The sequence below is a fragment of the Falco biarmicus genome, chromosome 15, assembly GCF_023638135.1.
Source record: "Falco biarmicus isolate bFalBia1 chromosome 15, bFalBia1.pri, whole genome shotgun sequence".
Taxonomy (NCBI): domain Eukaryota; kingdom Metazoa; phylum Chordata; class Aves; order Falconiformes; family Falconidae; genus Falco; species Falco biarmicus.
Genome location: NC_079302.1, coordinates 14,356,839 through 14,379,437, shown reverse-complemented (window position 1 = coordinate 14,379,437; position 22,599 = coordinate 14,356,839). Strand labels below are relative to the sequence as shown.

General features: G+C 38.8%; 1 protein-coding gene across 1 annotated transcript in view; it reads left to right on the top strand.

Annotated features, from left to right (window-relative positions):
* The window catches only part of URI1 (URI1 prefoldin like chaperone), a 44,814-nt gene that overhangs the window by 7,080 nt on the left and 15,135 nt on the right, over positions 1–22,599 (top strand). Inside the window, exons 2-4 of the mRNA XM_056360371.1 lie at positions 7,485–7,519; positions 11,578–11,656; positions 13,996–14,131. Coding sequence (XP_056216346.1) covers positions 7,485–7,519; positions 11,578–11,656; positions 13,996–14,131 — 250 coding nt within the window. The remainder of the gene's footprint in view (positions 1–7,484; positions 7,520–11,577; positions 11,657–13,995; positions 14,132–22,599) is intronic.

Genomic DNA, 22,599 nt, shown 5'->3' with positions numbered 1-22,599 from the left:
CAACAGTCCTGCCCAACTTGGTGTCATCTGCAAAGTTGCTGAGGGTGCACTCGATCCCCTCGTCCAGATCATTGACAAAGATATTAAACAGAACTGGCCCCGATGCTGAGCCATGGGGGACACCAGTTGTGTCCAGCTGCCGACTGGATGTAACTCCATTCACCACCACTCTCTGGGCTTGGTCATCCAGCCAGTTTTTTACCCAGTGAAGTGTACGCCTGTCCAAGCCATGAGCAGCCAATTTCTCCAGGAGACTGCTGTGGGAAATGGTGTCAAAGGCTTCACCAAAGCTTAGGTAGACACCATCCACAGCCTTTCCCTCATCCACTAAGTGGGTTACCTTGTCATAGAAGGAGATCAGGTTTGTCAAGCAGGACCTGCCTTTCATAGCCCCACGCTGGCTGGGCCTGATCCCCTGGTTGTCCTGTACATGCTGCGTGGTGGCACTCAAGATGGTCTGCTCCATGCTTGTGGTCCTGATCCCTTAACCAGTCATCCCAAGACCCTGAGGTCTCGATTGCCTTTGGACTTCTTGTTGTAACTTCATTGCTACCTACCTGAAAAATCAAAAGTGGATAATAATCTGAGAGCCGTACCAAGGTAGGAAGCTTTCTCTTCCCATCCTTAACCCAGTCCCTAGGGGGGCAGCAGACTGCCCTAAGTGGGTCCTGTCTGCATGTTGTGCCTTCTGTTCCCTTCGGAAGGAGTCTCTTATGACAACCACCCATCTTTTTTTCTTTATGGAAGCAGTTCTGATGCAGGGCATAGGCCAGCTTAACCTTGGTGACGCCTCCTTGGTAGAGGAACCATCGTCCTCATCATTGTTTGGTTCCAGTGGCAGAGCCACGTACCCACTGTGCACGGGCACCTGGGCGGGTGGGGTGGTCACAGGACACGCGCCTGCTGTGCGGGGCAGGACCTCATCGCCGCTGCCCCCCAGCCCTTCAGGCGCTGTGTTCAGCCGGGTGGAGAGAGGACAGGGAATGCTGGACCACGCATCCCGGCTGCCAGCCGGGCCTGTCTCCTGTCTCTCCGTGGTGCTCCTCAGCCTGCCTGCCTGCCCCAGCGCGGAGGAGTTCCTCTCCACGGGGCACGGGGCACAGCCGGCCGCCCAGCACCTCGGTGGCTTCGTGCTCCCACCAGAGCTCTGTGGGGGCAGCCGTGTCCCTCGTGGTGCATGCAGCGCTCGGAGAGGCCGCGGCTTGCTGCCGGGTGGGTCCCTTGCCCCCTGGCCAAGCCATCCCGTGCCACCTGCGCCGGCTTTGTGAGGTGAAATGGCTCCCAAAGGGGGATGACAAAGGGCAAAACAGCATAAAGGTGTGGGGAACCCGTGGGTGGCAGTGGGGAAGCAGGGTGCTGGCTCGTGTGCACTGGCTGTCATGGCGGTGGGCTGCCGTGCCTACGTGTGCCACGCTCACGGCAAGGTAACGAAGTCAGGTATCCACAGCAGGGGTCACAACCTAAAACAGTCTGAGAGGGCAGAATTTCCCAGCTGGCAAAGAAAAGATGAGGTGATTTCTGCCTGTTTTAGAATTCTTCGATGTCTCAAGTAGAAGTTTTAAGCTCTCCAAAATAATTTTGGTCAGAGCTTCTATTAATTATTTATTGTGTTTATTTATTGGTGAATAATAGTTATGTACTATTTTTTCTGCAAAACTGAGAGACTCACTTGTATGTACTCAATTAATATAAACCCAATAGATCTTCACTTGTTTTCGTGTAAAGAAAGGTAAAAATTGTCATTATATTATTAAATAAGATTTTTTTCTTTTAGCAGTTGTTTGCCATGATTCAGATTTCTTTCAGTCTCTCTTTTCCTTCAGTATTCTTTCCAAACACATTTCTTTAAAAGGCAAAAGTTTCCACCCAAAGGGGGATTTATGTTAATAATTTGTTGAAATGCAGTGTTTTTGAGTAATATGATTTAATAAATGAATATGAGAGCTCAGAAATGCTTTCTTCCTTTTCCATTAGATCATACAGTGTGCCAACAAACTGAAGAACTTCTAATAGTTTTATTTCGTTTTTTGATTGAAAATGGGGCTCTAGGAAAAACAATTGTGCAAATGTTAATTCTGTCTTTCTCCATCAGTGATTGCTGTGTTTTAGGCAAGTACTGTGTAGTTTCCTAGAGGAAAAAATGAAAATTCGTTTTAAATGTTTATTTTGTGTGTGGCTTGTTACCTCCTTGTTACCAAGAGATGATTAAATATTTGACCACCCGTTAGTGTTCTTCTGTAATGTAAAGTCATATTGTGAGCTGGTTATTTCATCAGTAAACTTCTAGGGTTTGGGGGTGCGACAAGAGAAATCTCATGCATGAGTTGCGTGGCAGAGTGGGTTTTGGTACCGCAAACATTTACAGATGGAGGCAGCTTATGTGCACGTATCAACTGCAGTAAATACTCGAATGTGGAAGGTTAAGCAGTTAAAACTGTGCAGAGTTGGAATCATCTGAATTAGGTCAGTAGTGGAAATTACCTTGGATTTATCATGAGCCTTACAAATGTGGATCTGCATTTCAGAAAACCAGCATACACCTCCACTGTAGTTTGTGGAAGGTTCTGAACAACAGAACCAAGGTTGAGACTAAGGTATTTACACAGTCCCAAATGGCAGGGACAGTCTCCTGAAGGCAAATCATTGGTTTTAGACTTTATTAGACCCTTACTTTAATTACCACCTCATTACTTGCTCTGCTTCCACAAAAAGTATTCCATACTGTCATTTTCCCTAAGTAACTGGAAATGTGATTGAAAGGGATGTTTAAAGTGAGACTAATTCAAGATTAAATAGTCACAAATTATATTATTGCTACATGTAAACAAATTACTTGCATATCTGATTTTATTCAGATTACTTTTCAAGTGGTAAATAATGCTTTATCACTTATATAGTGCTCTTACATCTTTAGAGTGCTTTTCTCACATTAATTAATCATCATTAAACACTCTGAGGTGGGTAGGTTAATACTATTATCCCCATTTTGCAGATGAAGAAATGTAGACTGAGAGGTTCTGATTTGCTCAAGGCCATATAGAAGAAATAGAATCAGAGCTGGGATTAGATCGGTGTCCCTAGCTTCTAATTTCAGAAGACCAGCCAGATTGTGAGCCACAGTTTGAAGCAAAATACTTAAGTATGCATGTAGAAACAGCACATATTTACCTGGCCTCTTAGATACCTAACCTGCAATTTGTTTAAATGGAAACTTTGCTTTTATGCCATGCTGCATATTTCCACGTTCAGACCCACAAGTGTGGGAATAGCCTCTCATCCATTTAGGAACTCTGTCTAATGTCATGTGGTATTTTAATTTTCATCATTTTCTTTAAAATTAACATTCACCTTAAAAATACCAGTTGCTAGTTCTTTAGACTGGAACATAACTGTGTGATTCAGATATAGCAGGTTTAGCATTGGTACCTGAAACTGTCTACGGATGATACCAGTACCAACTCTGTTGCTTATAATTTTCCATGAGCTGGGACACAAATGAAATTCTGACTCGGCACCTTGCCTTATTGCTGTTCTGAACAGATGAGAGAGAGAATTCACCTTCAGTGTGCTAAAACCATCATCTTTGTAGGCAGTGCCTAGCTGCTTAGTAGAGAGTGAGACCGGCATGTACGCACTCCACCTTGGAGAAGTACCTACATAAAACAAGAGTCTCGGACTGGAGAGGAGAGCAGAACTATTTGTGCATCACCTTGATAATCGGAAGCACCACAGGGACTTATATTCAGCTGTTAGTAATGGGGGCATGTGCAGAAGCAACAGGTAAGGAAGAGTGATGTGGAAGAAAGAGATGCCCTTGTACGTGAGGGTGATGACCTGCCTGCTGGGGAAAGGTAGGGTGATGTGGAACAGGTTAGAGACCCGTGGGCACACACAGGTAAAAATCAGCTTCACGCTACAGCATCCTTCTCACCTGTCTTCATTCCCAAGGAAACATTGCAAGTGATAGTTGTGTGTGGCTTCTGATCCTAGCCCTGTGTTAGTGGTTAAGCTACTCGGCTTCCAAAATCAGTGCAGTGCTTTTCATGGAAAAGTTTCTGAGCTTTTCAGATGGAAGATCCCAGAGAAGGTGGAGTATGAATAGATACATTGGAAAGAGAGAAAGTGTTGCATACAAAAGGAATTTTCTGCTTTCAGGTAGCTAATGAAGTCTTTGGCTGTATGATACAAGTTGTTTAGGGTGATTTGGAGTCACTAGCCTGCAGGCTGCCTTGTGCTTGGATTGGCACGGGGGAACTGGGGGACAGTGACTGTAGGTCTGAATCTGATCGTCCTGCTCTGCTGTGACTCTGCTTCTGAAACCTAGAAACGAGATTCCCTAAAAGCCACAACGTACACTTCCCTTTAAATAGCTCAACCTAGTAGTAATGAGAGCAGAACCAACACATAATCTCCTGCTTTAACAGCGTGGTTTTTAATCCAGAAGTTATTAGGCTTTGGGTTACAGGTGCCCAGAGGTGGGCTTGCTCATGGAGCTCCCAGGTACGGCTCTGTCCGGCCAGGGGCTTGGGAAGCACTACATTTTAACAGGCTGCTGTTGGGGGAAAGGAAGGAAACAAGGTATTTGCCCATTTGCTTTCTGTTAAGACTATGGAATGTGTTTCCTGACAGTGGATCCTGTTTTAATAACCAGACCTATGATGAGGTAATGTTAAGTTTGAAGCCAGAATATTTTAATAAATATTTTAGTATGCAGATAAACCATTGATAAATGTATGCATTCACAAACTCATACATTTTTATACCTAAAAGGGGACAGTTCAGAGTTTATTGATACACTTCCACTATGGTATCTTAAAAAGTACTGCATAGTTGGTGGCACGAAGTGTCCAGACAAATTGAACTCAAATGAACAAACAAACAGGTCGTTCATTTTATTTACCCTGAAAGGAATTTTCATTCTTAATTGTAACTCTAGATATAAATTATGTGTGGAAGATAGACTAATAATTTTCCTCTGTTTGATTAAAGGCAAAGAATCAAAGATTTGTTTATATATTTATCTATTTGTTTCTTTGCTGTGATAAGACCAGTTGTTATCTAAACAGTGGGACTGACCTAATAAAGGACATATGCATAATTGATCTCCATCTGTTTTTCAATATTTATTTTCTCTCTATTTTTGTAATAGAGCTCAGTTCCAGAAGTGCAGCCTGAAACATTTTGAAGGTGGTATATTTTAGCGCTTCTGTAAAAGGTCTCATTTTATGCTGGCCACTGAAACGAAAAGGTTTGTTGTTGGTTCCATCCTTTAGTATCCCTTCAAGAGAGATTATATCAAAGAAGAAGAATTAAATTAAAATTGATTGGTGTTATTGATTTTTCTTTTCCTTTTTTTTTTTTTTGAGGGGATAAAGGGTGATGGAAACAGCATATGCCCCTATGCTGTTTTACTGATGGACTATTTTTTAAAAACATACAAAGCATATGTGGCCAATTTACATATTTACTAATTAAAAAAGCTTCCTGGCAACATTAAGTAGACTATCTTCTGTAACCTTTAACATTGTAGCTAATGGATATAGCCTGGAAATTTTCATAGAAGGTCCTCTAAATAATGTAAATGATTATGAATATGTAACTAGTTAATATGCAGCTACGAAAGGATTATCATGTAGAGGTTAATGAACATGCTGCTCTTATGGTTTGCAGGGCTTTTCTTTTTGTGCTTTTTGCTCACTTCATGCATGGAGAGTCATGTATTAGGAATGGAAAGCTTCCTGTCTTTTCCATCTTCATCTGTAATGGGGCAATTAAACTGGAACTTTCTTAAAGGATTTCATAAATATTTTTGTGTGCTTAATTATGTTGTGTACTTCACAATCACTACCAAATTTGAAAGAAAGAGGGGTGCTGATAGACAAGGCTCCGACTCTTCTACTTGTTAGTAGTGGGCTCCATTGTGTGTTAGCATTGTTACCAAACGTTGCTGTTCCTTATGATTTATACCTTTTACGGAAACTTTACTCTTAAAATGGTCTTAATATTAATAGTATGAATTAGATTTTTGAGTTGATGTCCTGTAGAAGCCTGTATATTTGCTCTTAATCTTAAAAGTAGTTAGCTTGCACATTAAGGGAAGTATTTGCTAGTCATTTGATTTATGGGAGTTTAAAGCATGTGATAAATTTAAACTTGGCTTACACGGGATGAGCTACCTGGCTGAATTTCCTGATGGATTATGAAATAACGTAACCACAAATGTAGAGCTGATCCTTTTCATTTAAGTACTTTACTCTGTTTAAAGAATTATTAGCTCACAAAGTAGTCCCATTTTTTTTTTAACTCCTATATGAGTAGAAAGTGCAGGGTCTGAGATCTGTTCTGCAATAACTGCACATATGCTAACTGAAAAAAAATATTGTCTTTCATTCCGTTGTTTGGAAAAAAAAAAAAGAATTATCTGCTCCAGTGATTTCAGTGGTACTTGAATGTATGTTATTGTTTTCCCTGCAAATTTTCTCATTAATTGCTTTCAAATGTTAGCATTATTTTGGCTATAGGAAAAACAAAATTTGTGGAAAAAAAAATATCCAGAAAATGCTTATATTGAGAAGATGTCTAGACATATTTAATTGCCTCATGGCTTCATTGCATTTCATATAATTGAATGAAATTGTTTGTGTTATATTTTTGGTAACCATTATTCAGAGATCAGAATATGTTTTGAAAGAGAAAATCTCCACGTAATTATGTCAGAGAAGGTCACAGGTTTCAGCATCTTGTCTGTTTGCTATATCTACACAGTCTAAAAATAATACAGTTAAAAAAGAGGAAAAGTATTTCATTTTAACAATGGGCTTTATCTTGTAAATTATTTTGGATCACTTGGAAAAGCCTGTGGCATAAGGAAATAAGTAAAATACTCTGATTAAAACTTCCTTTTTTTGACACCCAGAAACAACAAAAGGGAAGCCAGCAGCCCATAATGGTGTCAGATATCCCTGTATTTAAACACCACAAAATTAATTTGTGCTTTTTCAAATTAAAATGGCCAGTAGAAACATTTGTTGATGTACTGATAAAGGAAAAAATGGTTTTGGTGCTGTGGGGTTCATTTGTTTTTGTTTTTTAATGGTTGAGTATGGAAGTTACATTGATGTCTTACTATAATTTATGTTGTTTTCTTATTCTGCAAACATGTAACACTGAAAATAGATCTGCAGATTGCACAAAGTACTACTTATCTTATACTGTGTGTCACGTAATAGTTATGGAGCAGGTATTGCACCAAAATACGAATTGAAAAGCTGTAATTTTTTTCTGTGGTTATCAGTCTGCATTAGTGTGTGATAAAGTGTGCTGCTTAAGAACTACCATTCACATGCCTTTGCACTGACAAATAAAAATGTATATAGAGACACTACTGAATCTGTAAAGCTACTGTTCTAGTTTCTGATGCATTGACATTGCAGCTGTGTGCTTAGCCTTGTTTTTTCATGAGTAGTTATCTGTTTTAATGACAGGTGGTCACTAGCTGCCAAGAAAAAATCCAGCACTGGTAAGTGAATAATGTTTGATTACATGCCTAAAATACTGATGAGTAACCTAGTTATATTTTAGTAAAGTGTTGCTATTTATTCTAATGATAGCCAAATCCTACTAGCATGTTGTGGGAATTATAGTTAGCGATCGCTCAGAATTGTTGCAGTGTACTCTCTTTAAAATGTATATATTTTCCAGTATATCATTACTTTAAATCACAAGTACATTGAGCCTTAGTGTTTATACTCCTGTTTTAAATACCCAGCTCATTCGTTGTTTTTCCCCAAGTAACCTTGTGGGATGAATGCTGAATTTGCCTGATGGGTGAAAAGGTACTCCCAGGGTAGAACTGATTATTCTTGTTTTCTTTCTAACTATGGAGCACGTAGGGAAATTCTGCCCCGCCACCCCACCTTCCATGTGCTAGATCAATGTGAAAGTAATGTTTCCCTGGTTTTTCCCCTCTCAGAAAAGTGTGTGATAAAGCTTAGTTTGTAATGCTTAGAAAGAAGTGGTTTGTTATGTAAAAAAATTATCTCTGGGCACTTTTTTCTCTGTTGGCAATCTATGGTTAATAGAAAACATGCTTAGTAAATAATAGTTTTGTATGGCATCTGAGGAAAATGTACATTTAATGGTGAATGAAATCTTATGAGTTACTGTGAGATATAGCAGTTGATCTTACAGATATCAAATTACAATATATCCATGCTGTGTTTACCATGATTTTACTGAGAGAACAACAGGAGCTGTCTTGATTATTGTCTGCAGGGTTATTGCAGAATCACAGCAACTGCCCCTTTAGTGGTGAGATTAAACCTTTGGTTATACACCATCAAGCATATAATATTTTAAATTTATTTTAAGAGGCTTTTTCTTCATGCCTGAAAGATCTCCAAGCAAATAATTTATATTTAGTGTGTATCAAATGTTTTTAGTTTAAATGCACATAGGCTGCAAGCACTGGATAAGAGGAAAAAAATCAAGGCAATCTATACACATCATCATATTAAATTCTGACTATTGGCTTGCAAAAATAATCTAAAACTAATATGTTTCATTTATGTTTAAAATTCAGAGACTGCATTAATTTTCAATAAGGGAAATATTATTGAAGTGCCTACTGGTGCTGCTGTGGTGAAGTCAGGCAGAATATCCCCAGCAGACATACTTTCCCAGGAGCTTTGCAGTGTCCATACCAGTTTGGTCCTGTGTGAAATTCTGCATGTACGTTCTTTTACTAAGAGACAGTATTTTTCAGAAATAAACTACTTAACAGAAAACCTTAACATTTGAACAGATTTTTAAGTTTGGAAGGTTGTGACAGTTATTTCCTCTTACCAAAATAGCTGGGGTTTGTGGCGTGGGGTGGGAGGGCTGGCTGTGGAAGGAGTTGCAGGTGTGTTTGCTTCTATGCAAACTCTGACCATGGCCCTCTGAACTTGGGGGTTTGAGGCACAGAATGTCAAAAGGAAAACCTAACTTACTGATGCCTTTTGTGTGGAAAAAGCAGTTTATACAGCATCCATACAATCTTTATAAAAATTATTTAAAATTTAGTACCCTTGTTTAGATCTTGATTGTGCAAGAGCTGAGTGCTCTTGTTTCAACTGGGTAATTTGTTCATGTAAGACCTTTTAAGTAGTCAGTGACACAGAAGAATGTTAAATAGAATTGGGTGAATAACAATAGGGTTTTAAAATGCTCAGCTTCAGTATATTTCCATTATTCTCTTTTTCATTTTTCGTACACTTTTTGAAGTGTATTTCGAAAGCCATGACTCCAATAATGGGTCTGGTGTGGGATTAAACATCTAGACGTGCATTTCCCCTTCTAGGGACGTGTTTATAGAAGTCCCAGTATTCATCCTCCCAGTTTACTTTGGTTCTTCATTGCACCTTGGGACTGAGCATAATGCCGGCACACCCCAGAGCTCCTGTGACCATCAGCTATAGGTGAAGAGGGAGATCAGCTTCTTTCTTTAAGTAATGCTGTTTCAGACCAATTAATTAAAAGGATTGATTTTAATTTTCTTTATCTCCGTGGTTCAGTTTAGGATGCGGCCACACTTTCAGAGATTCCCGTGGTGGAGTTTTGATCAGCAAAGGGCAATAGTCCTGCTGGAAAAAGAAACATATTTTGCTCTGTAAAGAAAATAGCTTTTGTAGCAAGTGATTTCTCCTGTACCCTAATCAGATTATTCAGTAATGGGCAGCAGTCAGACCTTAAAGGCAGTATCTTCTTTTCAGATTAATGAAAAAATGTTGAGTGACTTTCAGCTATGAAACAATGGGAACGTTTAATCCTGCTGCAAGTGGGGGGATATTCATACTATTCTCTTCCCGTGGAGTCTTCTCTTCACGTTTGAGACATGGGCAAGGCCTTTTGCTTGGGGATCGTGTTTGTTTTTTTGGTGGATGGTTGGGGTGCATCAGTGTCCATTTCTCAAATAGAGATCGCTGTGAGGCAAAGGCTGGATTCTACAACTATAATTAATTGTTATTGCTGACACCAAGTTGTCATTATATTGGTCCCCCCACCCATCTCATCTCCGCGACTTTTGTTAAGAGTCATGAGTGTGTCCCTCCTCTTTGAAGGAAGTGAATTCTGTTTTCACTTCGATGTGGGCAACGGACAGAGAAGCTTGCCTAAAATGGCTGGGAGAAATCTGCTGTCCAACTAAAGCAGCAGCAAGCATCTTTTGTAAGTCAGTTATGGAATACCGTTTTAATGTCCAAGTGGCATAAAAAAATAAATTCTTTTTTTCAGAACCAGTTCAACAACTTAAAACATGAAGTACTCTAGGTATAAAGTAGGGCGATAACAGCAAAGTTCAACTGTGGAAGCAAATGAGTCAAAACATAGGATTATCAGATAATTTTTCATAACGAATGCTGAAGAAGATTTCACTCTGCTTATGAATCTAAGAAAATCAATGATAATATTTTAAGAGTTGTGTTATCAACTATGACATTCATTTTTCAGCACATTTATAGATTGCTTTCCTGAATCATCCTCAGAAAACCTGTAATTTGCATCTTGGGTCAGCGTTGTTAACTGTGCTGCTCTGTGCTTTCAGTTGCCTTTTATTGCAATATTTACTACCATATATATGTTTACTATTTTGAAGTACAAGTAAACAATATCATCAAACCTGACATTTATATGCCAGCTACTTCATGCAGGAGCTGATTTCTGACCATCTTCAGAATGGCAACGGTCCATTAAAAGACTTTTTCCAGCAGAATTTAAGTATTTAAGAATGTCTTCACTAAAGAAGGCTTTTTTAGAGGGACTGTAGTTGCTTGTTTTGCACACAAAGGAAGATCCCTGCAGTGATTGAGATGTTGTATCTTGCAAAGTCCTCTGAAGAGCCAGGTGTCTACCCTGGGAGTAGTTTGTCTTAAGTTCACCGAGCCATTTCTGTCTTGGGTAGCAACGTGTGGCCAGAGCCTCATTTACCATTTGGATAGAGAAGCAGCAGAAGGGATGTTTCTGATCTGTATTGTCCCTTGTCAGGGGTTGAAGATGCGACAGAACCCCAGTGATCAAGCCATCTTTTAGGAGTGCTGACTCTTGGTAGGAACACAAACTTCACGCGAAAATCAGAATTAATTAAAATTTTGCCCGTTTATGTCAGCTCAAACCAAGGTCATGAATTCTTTATTACAACGGATACTTTGAAGAATTTGCCTCTTAGAAACTGTTTTTTTAGTTACTTCTCTAAATATTGATGGTTGTATAACTGTTAAACTTGAGCATGGAGTGAGAAATGCCAAATCCTGGTGAATGAACTGATTCTTTGCACCATAAAAAAAATCAAATTCAGGAAGAGACATGCACAGCCTAAAATAATCATGTCCCTATTGTAATACATGTTATTTTAAATAATCTAGCTATTATGTTTGTCACCCTGAGTCTTTTATAAATAAGTTATTAATCTATCAACTGCATGTGTTTAATCATAAAATAATTTATTTTTCTGTATTTTTTGTGTGTTGTTGAATTACTAGCAGGAAAACATTAACTCTTTACTTTAGATATGAAATTGAATCAGCTTGAATTTGTCAACAGGAAGAAGGTGGAGAGCGATTATGAGGCTCTTCAGGAACGACTCCGTACGCTGCCTGACAAACTGTCCTATGATATCATGGTATGTATGGTGTAGAGTTCACACAAGAAAATGGCTAAAATTTTTAGTAACTCAAGCATCTGCACTGGCAGTGAGGTGTTATTTAGGTTGCCATGTAATACTTCGAAATGTTAAGTTTATTATGATAATAGTTAAACTTTTGTTTCTATTTCTTTTCTTTGAAATCCATTATAAATTACAGTGTTACTGACAACCGAGAATTGATGACATAAATGCTAACACAAAACCTGACATGTTTGATATGTAAATCTATTGTATAGAAAACTATAATTATGACTGAATTACAGTACTTAGTCATTTCCTGAGAAGAAAGTGGCCGTAGTATTTCCTGATTCATGGAAATAAACCCTAGAACATTGATTTTTACATAAAAAGGTGCTGCTAATTTTTGTTTCGCTGATCTTCACATTGACGTAGCAATCTTTTCTGGTGCTTTGAATCTTCCCTAACAGCTGCACAGCTCCCTGTGTAAACTTTACCCTGTTGGCTTGTGCTCACCAGAGTTTTGACCAAATTGGCCTCTCTCTCTCTCTTTTTTTCCTCCTCCCTTCTCAGGTCCAATTCAAGATATATCTTTGAAGGGAGGGAAGTTGTACTGTAAATAACTGAATGGCTAATTTCAGCAAAAAGTGCCTGACTGCTTTCTTCCTTGGCAGCCTGGTTCAGCGTATAGAGTTGAGTTGTTAGTAAGATGGTGTTGGAGTGAGTACACTTACCATGTGGGAAAAGAGAGTGTTTTCCTTTCCTGTGCTAATGATTCAGTTCTGGATTTTTATGTGTATAGTCCATTTAACATGTGTGTATGTGTGGCCACAGGATGTAAAGCAAAAAGATCGTGTTGTTTTGAAGGAAAAACACTAGCTTTAAAAAAGCTAGATAGGGCTTATTCTTAGTTAAAGCACAATGTCAACTCACATCTGTTATTTTAAATGTATATAAATAGTTCCTATCCTGTTAGCCAAATAGTTTCATATGTTTTCAATTTTGCTTTCATCATTTTGGAGGAAGAGTGAACAGGCAAATGGTGCAATCTGCTACTTGAAAACCAAGTCAGGAAGGGTACACGTGTAGAAAAAGCACATTCTGCATAGTCTTAATGTCAGGATCCTGCCTGCTGGACAACTGCTTGAAGCATTGGTTTCCTCTTGGATACTGAAGCTAGGGAAGATCACTTTCCAAGGAAACAGATCTGCTAGGCCAGGTGTCTGCTTCAGCACAAGCGTGATGAGCAAATAAGTGGCTGTCCTGAGGAAATGAATGTGGCAGAGGAGTGAAGTAGAAGGAAGGGATACAAACTGGCGGAGACAGATCTCTTTGACCCTAAGAAAGAGAAGTTTTGACATGGATGCGGTTCTTGGCATTTTGCTGCCTCCATTTTAACTTCAATTTGATTTTGGTCTTCTGATTTCTTTGTTGAAGCCCAAGGGCACGCAGGCAGGTGGCGGTAGGTAAGAATGCAGGGGGCTGGTGCAGGAGACAGGAGTGAGGGTGGCCCAGGCTCCTCCGCAGGGATAAGACTTGCCCAAGCACTGTCTGTAAAGGGTGGGCTCTGGAAGGCTTCTTAATTTATAGAAATAATGTCCCATACATTGTAATGCATGTTAAAGTGAGGGTTACCCATTTTAAGAAGCACCTCTAAAAGTAATCAAATGTGTGTATCACTGGTGTACTCCTGTCGGAAGTATTCTGGTTTTATGTATTGTTCCTGTGCCTGGAGAGACGTCAGAGGATGGGTGTTGCTTGGTGGAGCATCGCTCAAAGGTTGAGGTCTGCATACCTGTGAATGATGAAACACAGTGAGATTCATTCAGCACGACCTGCGATCCTGCTGTTAGCCCCACAAACTTACACTGAGGTTTCTAGGTACTTACTATTAGCAAGACAGATACTGAGAGAAGCAACTCGTCTTTGAGTTGACCTTAGTCAGTATTTAAAAGATTCTAGCAAAGCTAAACTTGCTCTTCTGGGAAATGAATGTAGTCTGTGTATAACAAATACATAACTCACCTAAAGGATAGTATTTTTATTATCAAGACTTACATGTTAAGATTAAGTGGATTTGTTTTCCATATGAGCATTCAGCTATACTATAGTTTTGTGTCACAGAGTAACTTGTCCGGTTAAATACCGCTTTTCAGATTTTGTAAGTACAATACTAAATTCAAATATGTCTGGGCATTTCAGTATTTATGAAGGGTTATACATTAAATAAGTACTGTAGAATTTTTATTTCCTTAACTCTGTTATTTTACTTTATTTTAAAAACTAAAGACATGAAAGACTGTCTAGGTTTTATTTTCATTAGTGATTTTCAGCAGTGTCTTCTGTGCCTTTGACAGGTACCTTTTGGTCCTCTTGCCTTCATGCCAGGAAAACTGGTCCACACCAATGAGGTTACTGTTCTGCTTGGGGACAACTGGTTTTCAAAATGCTCAGCAAAGCAGGCTGTTGCGCTAGTTGAGCACAGAAAAAAACGTATGTATGTTTCTGAACATAATTTAATAGTTAAAGTATGTATCTTTGTATTAATGTATAAAATTAGTAGCATCTACACTTTTTTTTTTGTGGGCTCGCTAACGGAAGTCTCATTCAGATTACATAATGTCAGTTTAGCACCTTATTTTCCATCTCTACTTGGTATTTTATTGCGTGTCTAATTTTTTTTAAACATCTAGCCAGAGGTTGTTTTTTTTTTTTAAATGATCAGCTTAAGTTGCCAAAGTTCGGGTTTTGACATTAGATGTTAGAATACAAGATCAGTCAAGATTTGTTTGTTTATTATACACAAAAGTAAAAAAGAGAAAAAACAAACTAAACTAAAAAAATCCTTTCACTTTTCTTTAATGTGAGAAACGCTGTATTCTTTTCCAGAAAGTGAACGTCACATTGTACTTAGGCTTTTAGTTATCTTAGTCCTTGTATTTTGTTCCCTTGTCTCATCTTGTATTTCTTTGCTGCCTTGTCCTCTGGTTTTTTGGTTTTTGTTTTTCCTTTCTCTGTACTGTTTTCCAGCTTTCTTCTCCCTCTGTGCATGCTTTACTTTTGCTGTTTTTTTTTTTTAATCACTTGCTACTTAGCTGCATTTCTGCCTCCTGCCCTTGATGTTCCTATCCATTGGTGTGGAGAGATCCACCGGATCTCCTCTGATCAAATGCTGTTGGTGACCACCAAATTCATCTTTCATAGCAGCATATCACAGAGGCATATAGCAATTCCTGGTTTTGTTTCCAGCCCTTGTTGGTTGGTGGCGAGACCTTGGCTTCCAAGGGCCAGGACCACCAGCAAGTGGTGTGCACGGTGCACTTTGGAACCTCTTTTATGTTAGAAGGAACGAGAGCCTAAAATATTAGATGTAGATGTCAAGGAAGGAAAAGCACAATAAAACGGAAAATAAATTGGTACCTATTAGCCTTTGCTGCTTGCTTCAGATAAGTGTGTGAGTAAATTTTTTTCATGTTGGTTTTACATGTAATCTGTCTTACTCCTGAACAAGTACTCACTGTGGCTTTACCCTGCGTATGTTACAACTACCACAACTATTTACACTGGGTTTTTGAGTTCAGCTATCCGTGTTGCTGCCTGCAGCAGAATACCTTAGAGGTTCCCCATCTGAATACGCGTGTTGCTTTTTTTTCAAATCTGTGCAAACAATATTTGTGTAAGAGAAGTTGGGTTTTTTAATAAAAAATCATTTGCTGTATTAATTAAAAATATTCCTTTATTAAGAACATTGCCAAAAGTATATAATTCGTATTTCACCTATTATCTTCCTTAATCTGGTTCTCCTGACACAGCTTTGCAATTTTCTTTCTTACTGAACTGAGTCTACATTATTTATTATGACTCTTGTGAGATCTCAGGTCCATATCTTTTTCCTTGATCATCTGATACTTTTTTCAGTGCTGCAGAATATTTTTGTCACCATTACATTCAGTGAAATCATTTGACCTTTGCATAGTAGATGTTTGAACATTAAGTAGTCTGCTGGGAGACACACAATAAGTGCTAGATTCTTTCCTTTATGTTCTTTTAAATTGCATTTAAAACGCGAACTCAGAGATACTAATTTCTTTTAAAACAAAATTGTCATCGAATGCTGGATATAAACCCTCCATTCAGCTGATAGTTCACTTCAGCTGTGTGATGGCTGCCAGTGGGAGGCTCCAAAACACTGATATTAACTAAAAACTTCTTATTTAAAGGACTATTTTCAGTTTTGGATGATAAAAACTATACTAGTACATATGATTCTGAAAAAAAAATATTTCTTTCATAGATAGAGTTTTCTCCTTTGAAAAATACAACCGATAAACTCTTTTGACCATTTTCACACTAAATGAGGGCGACTTAAAGGAGAATATTGGAGATTTTATTAGTTTATTCTAATTAGGAAAAAAGTTATGTATGTGAAAGACCTGTAGGCCGTTGCTGTATAATGTGAATTGGTCACTTGTGGCACCAATTTGATAGACTGATGTTTCACAAATATTAGTATAAAGTCTCTTTTGTGTATTGCACCGTAGTTATGTTTATAGGCATGACTTCTGATTTCACTGGCATTTTGTGAGCATAGGGGCTTCATAGTTTACAGGGTGATGTATATTGGGCATTATCCTTACATTGACACAATGTGATTTGATTTTTAGTTTGTAATCTTTTTGTTTTGGACATAATTTTCATGAGTAGGTCACGCAAGCTGGAAAAGAGGGCATGCTTACTGCGGTGGATTACATCGCAAGCAGTCCCAAATGTCCTGTGTGTCAGTCGGAAGGTCCTAACACAGCAAAGCTTTTTTAAGCACGTGCTTAAGGCCAGTGTGTGCTTAAGGGCTTTGATATATAGGGATTGGAGTCTGAGCAGAGCAAAGAAAGGCTCATGCTGAAATTGCTTCCTGAACAGAAAGCTGGCAATATTTGTTGATAGCTTGTTTCTTCAGTGACCTACATTTTCCCCCCCCCAATGTTACTAGATTTAATTTAGATGGCTATTTTTTTGTAACTAGCTGGTCAAATCCATTCAAAATGAAGTTAAGTAGTATAGCACTAGTAATTCAGTGCTTTAACAGAAATTAAGAGTTGTAAGGAAATAAATACAAGTCACACGTTTTCATTGCTTACCGTACCTTGTGTCCCACTCTCCTGAGTGGAGAGGGGTGGGAGAGCATCTGCTCGGGGTTTAACTTTTCTAGTGGGACTTGCTCTTAGGTAGAAAAGGGTAAGAGATTCCTATAACTCACTCACTTCAGAGTGCTGGTTCTGGGGAGTTTTCTTTATTACCTTTGACTAGTTTTGCATGGCTCTGCCCATTGAAGACCTCTGGTCGCCAGGGGTTGACCCTGTTTGCCTTTGAGGACACCCCTGCCCTACCGGTTAATTTAATCAAGGTTCACAGAAAACTTTTACATTTTGATTCCTTCTGTGCATGTTGGATGCAGACAAGAATGAACAGTATGAATTAAATGCTTATGCAGTAACAGTGCCAAATAAATCCAACAGTATCGGCGACTATAAAGCCTTGGAAGTTAGGAGTAGCAGTAAGAGTGTACTGTTTATAAAAGCTTTAAATATTACTTAGTACTAATTAGGTCATCCTTTTTGTCTTCTTAGTTCTGTTAAATTTGCTTTAAAAAGGAGAATGAGTGAAAAAATGTTTGCTTCTGTGGAGTAGAGAAAAGCCCAGCCACAGCAGATTAATATCTTGGTTAAAATTTACTTAATTGAAAGGAATAATTGAAGGGTGACTGTACTGAATTTTAAAAGTAAATGTACTTCAACTGACGAAGCTGTAGAAAGCCTATTTTGGGGATACATTTTTGTTTGCTTGGCTTTTGATTTAGATGCAAACTGTTCAGCATTGTGATTGGTTGAAATGTATTTGGTAAAATTTGGGACAGTCAGTCATGTCAAATGTTACTTTTTCATAAAATATTGATCATGTCTTCCTGAATAATATTTGAGTTGCTGTAGGTCTTTAATTTGCTGTGCATTTTTGTGATGTCCTGGATGTTCAGTTAGTTTCAAAAATGTTAAAAAAATAAATCTAGTGAAGTTTATGGAATTGCCAAGTATATTTTTAATTGTTTTAAATTTGTTGCAGTTTGTTAAACCAGGTAGCACAGATAATGGGAAACACTTTACACATGTTTGTGTGTAAAAATGTGAAGAAATAGTGAAGTAGATTAAAGGATATGCACACCAAATTCCATTATAATAAAAGAAATTAGCTTTTTAAGTATGTCACAGTTTAGCACAACAATAATGCAATTGTACTTTTTTTCCCTTACAATTATCTTGCTTAAGGTACTTCATAATATTTCTGTTCTCCTCAAGGCAAGACTGTATTGTCTCAGAATTCAAAGAGGGAATAAAGATTCTTTTTGTGAATATGGGATTATATCTTTTACGTGTTTGTGATGATATAAATTACATTTTTTCTCTATATCAGTAATCGCATTAATTCTTTAAGATGGGAAATTTTTCATTACAATAGTCCCTGTGGTAGTTACTATAGAAAGAAATTAAATAGATTTTTCTTATAAATATTTGTAGATTAATTCAGTATGCTAGGTGTTCCAAGTGTCTAAACACTTTAAAAGATGGGAAATTAAAACATGCACACAGAACTAGGAGTGGTTTTATTGTGTTCAAAATTTATCAGATTAAAAAAAAAGATCCCACTTAAAGGAGAATTGTTGAACTACTTAGCAAATGTGTCTTCAGTATATGTAAGAATACCCTTGCAGTGTCATGCTGCAAATGAATTCATGAAATGAAAATACTGATTACATTAACATACAGTATTGTGATAGTACCCAATTGTAAATCGCAGTATGTAACCTTTAATACAAATATTTGCGTCAATCAAAATTGACCGATAGCTTAGTATACAGGGTTTAAAAGACACCATTGTTTTTAATAAATAAGATGATCCAGGCAGATGAGGACCAGTTTGAATTTGTTCCTTATCAGCATTTCCAGAAAAATGGATATTGTCTCCAAAATATATGATAGGAAGGCTTTCCATTTCCCATCTGTGAATGAGTGAGCCTTTAGAGGTTTTAATGTTTCATCCAAGGATGAAAATAACTTCCTTTATATTCTAAAGAATGTAACACAAACTTGCCTGCTCACTTTTTTTTGGAGGGGGAAGGACAAAAAATACAGGCAATGTTACAAAGAAATCTAGCGGTGGCTTTTTTTTTTAATTAAAAAAAAATGGGGTTTTTTTGCATGCTGTAGAATTACTGTCAGGGTGTTTTTGACCATTTTTTTACTATTCTTTGTGATTATCACTTTTTAGTTTGGTAACCTCCATCAGTTCCTTCCTTACCCTTGTTAAGTTAGGAGCTGATTCAGTGGAGCGTTAAGTGCTCTAAATTTGCGCTGCAGTTCCCAGGAGGTGTTTGGTTTCTCACAGGACCACAGGCTAGGTATTTTAACCAGAACAGAGTGGAAGAAAGTAAGGGGAATAGACTCCTTTCTGTAAGTTACATGCTGTGAATCAAAGAACCCCCTACCTTTTTATAATTCTTACTGGGCAACGGAGGAGTTGTCTGAATGCCACCCTCCTTCATTTAGGAAGAATTTAAATGTAGTCGTATGATTCTAGGAATTACATAGGTGTGTGAACCTAAAAGAGAAATGTGTTGCATTTACTTAGCATTCCTAAAGCCAAGTTATCTGTACAAATTTTGACAGAAAAAAATCCAAATTACTTTGATTTTGATACCAAGGGAACGTGGAAAGCAGAATGAAGGTTGTCTTTAAAAGGCACAAAGCTACTGCACAAAGGGTTGCATTGCGTTTTAAAGAACCAGTGCAGAATGAATTTATTTATGTTGTTGCAAGCACAAAGAGAGCTTAAATTCATATACACAAAAAGCAATCAGGATTCTCTTTTGAATCTTAAAACAAATGCATCTGTAGAAAAATGAACAGTAAAGGACAGAAAGAGTAGGGTGTTTTGAAAAGCTCTTAGTAGATACTACTTTCTGCAGAACTGCAGATTTTACTTGTTTTAAGTAACCTGCGGTAGTTTGTTGGAAAATTATTGGCTGTAACTCTGTTTTGTTGCAGATTAAATGCATATTTATTAAAATACAGTTAAAAATCCTCAGATGGTTGATCTACTTGTGCAGGCCGTTAAAAGCAAAAAAATAAGTAAGTAACACATTTCAAATAGCATGCCATAACTCAACCCGTTAATAAATAGTACTGGTAATTGTACCGTAGTGCTGCACTTTGGTGTGATAGGCATTACTGTTTTGTTCAGGGGTCAGTCATAATTGTCCTAGAAAATGCTGATCAACGATTCAGCATGCAAAATGCTATTCTGTGGTTCCCCCATGTAACTTCCCTTCTGCACCTGGAATGGGATGGTGGAGAGTGAGAACCGGGAAGGTGCTACTGCCTTCAGGTGCACGTGCTCAGTTCTCACTCTGGAGGAACTGAGCCGCTGTCAGGTCTGAGGTAGGTGGTTGCTCCCTGGCTTGTATAAACACTCTCTGTGTGTTTAACCATCTTAAGGCTTGTTACCTTCTACTTGAGAAACTGCGTTAGATGATGAAGGGATCTTAACTCAAAGTCTCAGTTGCATACAGAATTCTTTGTTACACTTAATCTAAAATTTCTGTCCAGTCACCTATCCTCAAAGGAGATCACTTCCTAACTTTCCCCGTCTTTTTCTTCTACATTGTATCTGTGAGACTCCCCTGAAGACTGACTGAACCCAGCAAGGTAAACCAGGCTTCAGCTTCATCTCAGTTTGTCCTGTTTCACACGGTCTGACTTTTCAAAATAGATCAACCTGTTCTCACTATTCTTGTCTGTTCTTACTATTTAAATCCCAGTGTAACACACAGTTTCCAGAAGTAACTAAAATAACGTCTGTGATTCCCCAAATCCTTATAGACAACACTCCAAGGACATTAATGTCAAACTCAGATAATTAAAATTTGTATCCAGCCAAGCTAATTAACCCATTAAAGCCAAAACGCATAGATGAGTATTTGTGTCAGTTTGGCATTAGTACGTTGTCATGTCTTGTAAAATCTGGCTTCGGTGGACTTCATTTCAACAATATGAAATGTGTTCCCCAATTATGTTTTTCCTCTACCAGCGTATATGTAGCAAGCAGAGGGCTGCTTCTTAAAAATGGCTAATCGTGGTGTAAGGAAATCCAGTCAAGTCCTTTCAGACTAACAAGGGAGCTGGGAAGGAATGATCTAAATGTAAAGAAATCCTGCTGCCTGTAAATATCCAAAGGCTGCTGCGCAGGGGAAATCTACATATCCTGATGTCTGATTCAAATACCTTCTGCTTTTGGAGGTTCTGGAAAATAGTCCTAAAGACTCTGGCTTCTCTGTGGCACTCAGCTGTCTTTGCAAGTGGTTTTGTTTCGCTGCGACATGTAAATAGGAACTACTTGGGTTCACCTGAAAGCCATGTCAGACTTTTCTCAGATTATTGGATGTGACAAAGTTGGACAACAGCCTCTGGTTCAATCCGTCTTAAAAGGCTCTAAGAAGCTTAAGCCACAGGGTAGTAAGAGGAGGAGACTGTGGAGCCTCTCTTACTCTACCGATACTTTTATGGGGGTCTCAGTGAATTAAAAAAAATCCCTGTGGTTCATAAAGTGAATTGTTTCTTGCTAGGTAGGGTACACTTTACATTTCAGTGGATGGGGTTGGAGGCTTTTAGGATGTGCCGTGGCAGGTCTAAACCACGAACCCCTGAGCTTCCCCTGCAGTCAGGTGCATGAGCCCTTTTCCAGGACTTTCCCTGACCGTGGAAAGGTCTCTCCTTTGGCTGAGTGGGAGCCCTGGCTGTCTGGGCAGGGCAGGCTCAGTGTGCTGACCGACCAGGGACGTGGGGACGGAGCAGGGATGGAGCAGGGACAGAGCGCCGCGGTAATCCCAGCTGGCCGCTGGCATGCTGCGTGGCCAGGGGCAAGTCACTTCAACTGTCTGTTTCTTCATCTGTAAAGCAGTGGAGAGTAGTACTTACCTCCCTCGCAGGGCACTGTGCAGAGGAGTTAATACTGGTACAACTTTTGAAAATAAACCACGGTGTGTAATTGCTTGGTGTCTTAACCTGACAGAGCAAACCAACGTGCTTCCATCCAGAAAGCGGCATGGCAAGCTGGCGCTCCAGGAGCAGCGTAGCCTAGGTGGGTGTCGAACAAGATTTAGATACACAGGCAATGACTGAGACACTCGTGGTGTTTAAGAAACAGCTGAGCATTACATTTACTATGAATGTAAAATAAAAGCCTGAGGAAAATTGGTCTCAAGCTAGACGTTTATGTATATTGAGACTACCTTCAAGAGCTGAAAGCACAGATGGGAGCATTTTGTTTGAAAACTATCGCCACCTCTTTTTGATTTGGACTTTGGAGGGCGCGTTATACCAGGAAGAGCTGTGGGTGATGGTGATAGGAATTAACGGAAGAATAAAAGCTGTGTGCGAGGGGTGATCACTGCTGTGCCCGATGGGGGACGAGGCGGCTCTGGAAGGGGCTGTGTAAGGGGGTGGCACGTGGAAGGAGCTATGTCTGCTGAAGGGGGTGTGCTGGCACCGCTCGGATGTTCAGTGCTTCTTGGAAATTGTGTTAGGAAGTGCAAACACAGAGCAGTTTCCAGGGGAGAATCTTAAGCTCTTTCTTAGAAACAGCCTAACTAATGGAGATGACTACACATCCGATGCGTAGGTTGATGTTTGGTTTAAAGACTAATGCTTTTGAAGTACTCCAAAAGTCTGAGCTGTGTCTTTGTGCTTCTTGTTGGAAAGGATGGACGTGTTTGAGTAGCCTTCTCTGAAATGCAGAATTCTCTTCTAAACTATTTACTCCAAGTAATATATTTTCAAGGAATTATACGTGATACACTATGAAATACGAACAGGGTAAAATGCATACAATACTGATTCTCTTAATATTAGGATGAG